General features: G+C 38.3%; 1 protein-coding gene across 1 annotated transcript; it reads left to right on the top strand.

The window, feature by feature from the left end:
- Positions 1-5,077: 5,077 nt before the first annotated feature.
- Positions 5,078-8,378, top strand: LOC111365546 (zinc finger CCCH domain-containing protein 65-like). The gene is made up of 6 exons (XM_022986103.1): positions 5,078-5,116; positions 5,295-5,477; positions 5,641-5,769; positions 5,888-5,938; positions 6,771-6,911; positions 7,069-8,378. Exons 1-6 carry the CDS (start codon positions 5,078-5,080, stop codon positions 8,167-8,169), a joined length of 1,644 nt encoding a protein of 547 aa, XP_022841871.1. The 3' UTR covers positions 8,170-8,378.
- The last annotated feature ends 910 nt before the right edge of the window (positions 8,379-9,288 follow it).

Below are 9,288 nucleotides of genomic sequence, written 5' to 3'. Positions count from 1 at the left end.
CCTTCCTATTTCTAGGTGGAATGGGTACTTGTTCTTGCTCCTGCTCTTGCCAAACTGATTTTTGCACTGAGCGAACCCTATTACTAGGGTCCTACCCTATTCGGTCAAAAACACTGACTGACCTTTGTGCTTTATATTGTGGTGGAAAATTATCCCCCAATTGTGGTTCTGCTGGTTAGCTCCCTTGCACATAGAATGTGACTTCTGTACCCACTTCTCTTTTGAGGGAGCGTTCTTCGTGCTGGCTCATATGGCCTCGAGAATGAGACGCAGGGACTTCATTAGCTGCGTAAGATCATTGGGGCATTTGGGAGCCCTGATGACCTCGGGCTTGCATGAAAAATTCATGCATCGCCATATTTTGAGCTGCGATATCTCTCATGCCCCCAACTATTTAAGTCATTCCTTCAATGAGCATGGCCGTTCTTTCACCTTGACGACGCCGGTGATGGGGTCTTTGGTGAGTGACATTGTTTTGGAGCACCTCTTCTTCAGAGGCATCCATCCTAGGGTTTGCGTCCTCATTACTGGAACTCATCTTATCTACTCCTTTTTCAAGGGTGATAAGAATTTGGATTGTAATTTGACTTTGCTCTTTTTCAAGATCGTGCCCTTTTCAGGGTAAGTCAATGGTTTTTCGGTGGCTTTGCCAGTAGAGAATGTAGAACTTTGGACGGGAAGTTTCCCACAGACGGTGCCAATCTGTTGATCTCGCGAATTGGACCTCCCACGTGGTAAACCGATAGCTACTCCACGTGATCATCCCTACGTACAATCAACGCACGGTTAGACGCACACGGTCGGAACCAGCGGAGGTGGTGGCGACCGCATACACTCCGAAGGTCAAGTTAGTATTCAGTGATCAGAACAGTGCCCGGGTTGTGCAAGAGAGCGGGGAGGAGAATATATATTTTCTTGTTATGGAGAACTAAGTTGTAAGAGTTTCATTACCTTTGCCTCTTATCAAACCTTGGGTATTTATAGGTGAGGAGAACCGTTGGATGTGAAACACATGTATGCATCTGACGATGTGAGGCGTCTGCTCATAGACGTCAATCAGCTACGTCTATAGAGTGGGCGGGTAATAACTTCTCCTGAGTTGAGTTGACATAAAGTTGATACGTCACATCAACTAGACCATTGGAGACGTCAAATCAATTAAGCCTTAGGGATAGAGAGGATCTTGACGCAGAAATCTTTCTGAAAGTGGCAGCGGATCCGCTGAAGGAGAACCTCGGAGTGTATTGCGCTTCGACGTCAAGGACACTTCGATCGGTTCAATAGAATTGTTTTGTGCCTCGTAGCGCGTTAGCAGGGCGCGGACATTGGTGGTGGAGTCACTTTGGAACTACTTCGGATTGGTGGTGGACACCTCGTATGATGCAATGGTAGACTTTTTGAAGTAGTTCAGATAGGGGCGTAACAAATACTATCCATAGAGATTCTGTCATAGACAAAACACAGACTAGTGATTGCACCGTCAAGACTGTGGATGAACCAGAGAATGTTAATTGTGTTCCCGAATTTCACATGGAAATATTGGTCCTTTTAGTGAACCAGAATCGAATAAGGGAGTCTGCAATATGGAGGTATTTGTGTTGGAATGCGGAAGCGAAATTATCCAGAAATTAAAATATTCTTTAATTCAATAAGCAAGATCGTCTAGATATTCATAGGGATGTCAATTGGGCCGAGCCGGCTCGGCTCGTCAAAGCTCGGCTCTTGGGCTGCTCGGGCTCGTCATTGCCGAGCGGGGGGTCGTTTCCAATGTGCCGAGCCCGCTCGGCTCGACGAGCTCGACGAACGGCTCGTGGGCCGAGCTCACGAGCCGGCTCGTCCAAAAAAGTGGAAAAAATTAAAATTTTATCAATAAAATTTGAAAATTTTGAAAAATAAAAAAAAATTCACGAGCTCGCGAGCCGCTCGTGGGCTCGGCCCGACCCACGAGCTCGTGGCTCGTGAGTACACGAGCTCGTGGGCAGAGCCAAGCTTGCCCACAAGCAACGAGCCGAGCCCGAGCTCGGCTCGTGACGAGTCGAGCTCGTGGGTTAACGAGCCGAGCCGGCTCGGCTCGACCCACTGCCACCCCTAGATATTCACGTGTATGTTATATCAAAAATAAAGTATTTGAATTTTTACCTAAATTCGATGATCAATTCTTGAATAAATTCTGAATCACGAACTTCCAGCTTTTTGGATTCCAAGAACTTGATGCTTCAAACCTCCACAAGTCTTTTATGGCATTCTCTAGAGTCAAAACTACATCGGTGGGTGGGCACATTCTTTTAATTAAATCAAGAAACCAATTCTTGAACTGGATAATCGAAAAATCAAGAAAAGTAAATTTTTCTCTCTATTTCTCTCTCCAAAATTTGAATTCCATGGAATTATGAATGTTGTATAACTCCATTCCATAGGATATCTAGGATCCATCTAATCTCTATTTGTAGAGATAGAAGAGTTTCAATTTTTATACAATTATAATTCCACATTCAAATAGGAGTTCTAATTGAATCCAATTCCAATTAGTTTACATTTAATTACATGTGTAGTCCTAGAATTTCAATTTCAATTATAATTAAGTTTATAACTTTTGTAGTAGTTATAATCAAGTACAAAACTTTATTGTAATTACAATTAAGCCCAAAACTATTACAATTACTGTAATTAAGTTCCAATACTTTGTGGAGCTACCACGAGACCTGATCGGACATATATTATCCAAGCTCCAATAATAAGATCATGTCTAGTCGACCTTAGACCACCCAATTTAATTATTAGTCTTTGCTTTTTCTACTAAAGGTAAAAGACTGAACTCTTGTAATATATAAGATCACAGAAGCAAATAAATGTTTTCCTCTAATCTGTCGTATATGTATTTTATCCCCGTTCGAGATCCGATAATTAGGTACGAGCATGAATGACTGTTTTGCCCCCTAATTTTTCTCATTAACTTAAGTTTTATTTTCTTCAACGGTCCTGTGAACAAATCACAGATGTCGAAATTTAGCCGTTGCTAAATACTGAGCTCAGATTTTAACCGTTCAAGAGAAAGTACTTAAATAGTCACTCTGCCCATATTTTAGGGTGACGGTTCCCAACACGAATTTATATTATCTACTTCGCTTATTCTCAAATTCCCAACTCATCGAAATATTTGACCAATCAAATTTATCTCACCCATTGATGAATCAAAGAACCATTAAAATCACGAAAAAATTACACATAATCCTGTCAAGGGATTTAGATGAAATACACAGCCGTCAAGTGGAATTTAATTCTCCGCACGGTCATGCTATAGAATTAAATTCAACGTGCAGTCCGTTCAATACACTCCAAGTGTACTAGTGTCACCTTTAACTATTTCTGTGATATTGACAAATCATAAACCAGAATAGTAAATCGGTTAACACTACAACCTTTCAATACAAGGTGCCAACCCTTACACATTGATTGTAAACAAATTATTTATGACCAAAATATAAGTTGTGTCACACTGTACTTCTCAACGCAAGTACCCCACTTATATTTTCTTAAGTGATCTGAGGCACTTTAATTTGCATGCTCAATACTAAATAATACAATAAATAAATAAATAAAACCACAATTTATTTATAATAAATGATCATTTTATCATAGCAAAATATATTATATGGGAACACAACCCAACAATTTGAAGCTATAAACTCTTGTTTTGGCATAGATACGGCTTCTAAATCATCAAAACATGGTGAGAACTTTGAAGAAAAGGACTCTAGTTTAGATAGGACTATGTTAAAAGAAGTCGAGGTTCAGTTGCAACTGAAAGAGATCGAATTTGAGGAACTTATATTTAATTCAGGTTCAATAGAATTTTCTAGAGATTGAAGAAGGGAAGATATCAGGAGAAGCTGGGGTATACAATGATTTAATGGATGAATTATTTGTAGATTCAATGCTGTTGGAAGAGAGGACAACGGAAGAGGGTCTGATTTCTGGTGTTGATAAAGAACTGTTCACTTGGGATGATGAAGATAGAGGTTTTATAAGTGGTGCTTTTAACAGAATGGATGATGATAATGATCCTATGGAGGTAGATATTGTCAGAAAAAAGCGGGATAGTCTATATCAAACTGTTGTTCACTATAGTGCTATGGACACTCAAAGCATTGATCCTACAGGAGCCTCTTTAGAAAACCCATCTGCACATGGTGAAATCCTTCAGGAAAATAACGTTGAAAAACAAGTTTCTGTCCCTGGAGAACAGATACTATATATATGGAGCTCTTATTAATTTCTGCATTCGTTTTGTGTTTTCCATGCTTTACATCCTCAAACATTAATTATTACATCAGAGGTTGTGGTTACGTGATCTACCATTCCAGTTATTCAAAATATACTATTTTCTTCTGGAATAAAATTCTTTTCAAACGTGGAATATTAAGGCATCGTTTCAAAGATTAAGTGGATCTTGGATCTTGTGACTTTTGGAAGTACGGGAGCATTTAGGTTTTGTTATTATATACTAATGTAAGCTGTTTTCTACTTCTCTGCAAGGTCTGACATAAATTAAAACTGGTGAGTATTCATCTTTCGTGGCAATTTTAAGGAAATCTTAATATGCTGAAGTCTGGGTATACCTGTATATATAAGCATATACATCCATGAGCTTTATTTTCCTATATACCAGAATCAGTCACTCCCCCTCTGCCCTAGAAGTAACATCCACCTTCACGACCCCTTCTAAAAAGTCATATGGAGAGAATAAAGAAGAGGAACTTCAAGAAGATTAACGAACTGATGAAATAATAGGTAATAAACTCGACAAAATTTTCAGTATCATTTACGAAGTTTTTGTATTTACTTGACTCAAGGTCCCACCTATCTTCCCTTGTTTGCATGTTCATATTAGGTGTAAGGTTAAAAGAATTTGTAGAAACGACAGATTCTGGATTTTGTCGAGTCTTTCCATCTAATTAGCTTTTGAAGTATAGTTAGTCAATATATGTTGATGATTGTGTGCCACTTTTGTTGTTATATTTTGTATTAATTATATGTATTAAATCAGTACTTGTGATGGTTATTTTTGTGTATTACAATGTCCATCAGAGTATGGTATATTCAGTCAACAAGTAAGGTGATGTTAGGTGGAAGTTGTTGGCTAGAAACATGGTAGAAAAACTTTTGTAATATATATATTTGGAACCAGTCGATTATGTATGTGTGGCTGATTATTTTCATATTGGTTTTCAAGTCTTTTTCTTCCACTTTGTGAATCATATTCCATCTATATATATATGCATCTGTCTATTTAGTCACTTTTAGCTGGTAGAAATGTTGGGGTTTCCCCAACTGTTATTTTTCCATCAAGCTTTCACTGTTTAATTCAACTGCATAGCTGGCTCAACTTGATGTTAATTCTTGTACAGGCTGCCAATGGTGACAAAAAGAAAAAGAAGAATGGTCCTTTGACCAAGGAAAGAAGAGCAAAGAAAAAGGTCTATTTTCCAAATTGAATTTACTTATCTATTTAATTTTCTCTGAAGCAGAACATCAACTCATAAACTTGGGAATTTCTTCCTGGAGGTTTTTCTATTGCAGAATGCATATCTGATAGTTGCTATCCACAGTTCAATTGATTAGTGAAATTTTATTTTGCAGAAAAAGGATAGGATCAAGCGAGCAGAAAAGAATAAAAAGCTTGGAGTTAAAAGATTAAAGCTGCAACCAGTTCTGAAACCCAAAACAATAACTTATTGCCGCCACTATCTAAAGGGGAGATGCCTGGAGGTTGTAAAGCTCAACACTCTGTTATCATTTTTATTTAGACATTTAAATACTTGTTTTGCCTCACTTATCTAAAATACAACATTACCTGGAAACTTGATCCACTTTTATGTTCTTACAGGGTGAGAAATGCAAATTTTCGCACGATACAATACCCTCGACAAAATCGAAGGTATGCTTGTGCTGTACTCAGTTTCAGGTTTTAGTGTAATCCACGGGCACTATTCCATATAGAATTATAAACCTCTTGTTTTTCTTTTCCTTGTTATTTTGGTTAAGATTCCTTTTTATCTTCTTTTAGCGTATTAATTGTTAATGCCTCACAATATTCTCTCTGATTGAATAAATCCACATTTTGAATATTTGGGAAACTTGCCCTGTCTTCGAGGGGATAGGGATTGGCAATAAAAGGGTCGATTGTTTTGGATAGGTGAATAGGACCTATTCCTATGTTTTTTTTGAATCTTTTGTGTTTTGTACATGAATTTAGTTACATATGACAAACTTGTTAACTTCTTAATGTTGCATGACAGCGATTCACAGGTAAAGCCTTCATGTTGTTATAAAAGTAGAGACTTTGCCAAGTATTTTTTATAGTTTTAAAAAAGTATGGTACCTCCATAGATATTAGAAATTGCATTTATTCGATAATATGTCATCCCTGTCAAACCCTCAATTCCCCTGGAAGAAGTGCACTATGTTTTCAGTGCACCCGAGGGAAGTGTGTGGCTGTTGGAGAAGAAAAAGGTCTGGGATGTTCTCATGTTACAATGTTAGCGCTGGTTTGTGTTGCCAGTCTTATGTGTTGTATCTCACCAGAAACTCTTAAATCTTGTATCACGCTTTGTCACGTTCACACCTCAACAATCATCAGTTTTTTGAGAATCAAAGTAATTGTAGAATCTTTTACATGGAGGTAGTATCGTCATATATCATGTTAATTATGTTATGAGCAATTAAAATTTAAATATAAGTACATCTCACCCTTTTTTTTTATTTCACAGCCATGCTGTCATTTTGCGCGTCATTCTTGCATGAAAGGAGATGACTGCCCATTTGATCATCAACTCTCCAAGTACCCGTGCAACAATTATACATCACAAGGCTTTTGCAGTAGGGGTTCTGACTGTTTGTTTTCACACAAGGTAATAATAATCTTTTGTTTTTGCTGTCAAAATTTCTTCAACTGGCTGGCTATGTTTTTTCCGTTCTGTACTCTCTGGCAGGACTTCAGTTTGGTATTTGATTTTTCCCTTTTTATTTTTTATTTTTTATTTTTTCGGTCGCACTTAAATACCTCAGCTGCTAGCTGAAAGTTCCTGTCCAGCATCAAATGTATCCAAGCCTGAACTTAAGCCTCAACAGCAGATGATGCCAGCTACAAAAGGTTCCTTTACAACATCCAATTTGACCGAACTTGAAGTGAAGGCTCCTTCCTTTCTGACTAATTCAAAACCTAATAAGCATTTGAATATTCATGGCACCTCTCCTCAAAATGCTGATGCTAAGTTCTCCTCTGCCATGGACTCCGCTGGTAAGAGTGTGGAACAGCATGTTTCACATCCTGCGCAAGGAGCTTCTGCACAGGCACCAAATGGAGTTAATTTCCTTTTTCATGCGAAGTCGTTGCTAGGTGACTCCAGTAAGCATAAACAAGCTGGCTTGTCTCTGAAAGCAGATGTTGGTAATAATGTTGTCTGTGATACAAGGTTTAAAGTGTTGGGCAATGTCCAGAAGCCGAACGAAATAGCCAAGACAGTGCCTCCAAGGAAGCCAGTGGGAATAAATTTTTTATCCTTTGGCAAAATCCTCACAGATGATTCTAGTGGTAAAAAAATCTCAAGCTTGTTTTCAACCGAGAATAATGAAATTGAGAAGTCATCTTTAGATGACTCAGCTAAAGCAAAGCAAGCTTGCAATTCCCAGAAGAGCTGTGACAATGTTAAAGTTGACAGTCAAACCAGAGAAAGTACTGTGGATTTGGTACAGAACATGAAGGAAAATGCACAGAGAACTTCTACGGTGGCTTCACCTTGGGGCACTAACTTTCTTTCATTTGACAAAGGTCCATTAAATGATTCTAGTGTTAAGAATCAAGCTGGTTTGCGTCCTAGTGATGGTAACATTTTGTTACCATTTGTTCAACCAAAAGAAGTTACCCCGGATAGACTTCAAATCCCCACTAAAATGCCTTCCATAGATCTGTCAGCAGCTGGATGTAGCACAAGTATATCAAGCTCTTCGAAGACATCACTTTTGTTAAACAAGCCTAGCTCTGTACAGAAGGCTGTCCAGTCAACATTAGCATTCGCAGCGAAGTTTGAGCCTGAAATTAAATTGAGTCGCTCAATTTGTTCTCCTGCTGTCCGTGGTAACATCAATGGGGAAGCTGGAAATTCATGAACGAAGTCAGAGAAGACCTCATATGTTCTGGGTTTTTATATGTGATAGTACATGAAGAAATAGTTGGCAGAGAACATTATAGATCATTGTTCACATCTTCAAACACGGAATTGTAGGGCCCTGATGATATGGGACGCATTTTCTTTTTGTAATCATTTTAAGGGCTTTTTATTCCTCGTCAGTTGATTTAATCTGCATCAGTTGTTATGGAAGCATACTTTTTCCATGTATGAATCGTGGGTTGAGGTTCTGTTTCGCGCGGGTAGTCGCTAATAATTAAAAAGGGATCAGACGATTGTATAAGAAACAAACCTCTTGAGACAAAATCCCAAAAAGGAGTGTTTTATTGGCGATGATTTACAATTGGAACTAAACAAAATAACTCCAAAGGGCGCAAATACACGAGTACTGAAAGAAATGTTTAAGTTTAAACTAAAAAAATGAAATTACATATTCTCTGTTTGAGAGTGTTTGATTCGGGGTCCTTTCTCTCTATGTTTTCTCTTCCTTTTATATTCCCTTGATGATTTCTTCGTGACAAACCGCTTGAAAACTGCTTGATTGCTTTATAACTACCCACTTTCTTTATGGTGGCTAATTTGTCGTGGAACTGCCGTCTCTAACTGCCGTCACTGCTCTTTGTCGTTCAACCGCCTTCAACTGGGTTTCTTGAATCGTGGAATGTGATAAGGTTAGTCAATAACTGCTTCAATAATTGCATTTCTGGATAACCATAACATTTTATGTTTGCTAAGATCTTGGACAATTCGAAGGTATGGGCGAGAACAGGGTCATCGCTCTGGGCAACTGTAAGGCACTCCATTCGCTCAGATCTTGGGCGTTTTGCAAACTTGGGCGATAATGTTACTGTGTTCATGGGCTTCCACTGCATTCATTAATAATCCTGTCTGGGCCTTTATCCTGAATTGCTCAATTTGACTTCATTCTTTGAGCTGTTTGATTTGGGAATTCCTCAATTGAGTTTCATTCCTTGGGCTATTCGATTTGGGCTGCACTTTTAGTGTGTCAACAATTACCCCCCAATAAGGCAGAATTAATACTAATTATTAATCTTTGCCATATTTATTTTGTATTTTCCGGCAACATTTGAAATTCCCA

Source organism: Olea europaea, chromosome 17 (assembly GCF_002742605.1).
Source record: "Olea europaea var. sylvestris chromosome 17, O_europaea_v1, whole genome shotgun sequence".
In the NCBI taxonomy this organism is placed as follows: domain Eukaryota; kingdom Viridiplantae; phylum Streptophyta; class Magnoliopsida; order Lamiales; family Oleaceae; genus Olea; species Olea europaea.
Note: the sequence above shows the minus strand (reverse complement) of the source record. Positions and strands in the feature narration are given on the sequence as shown.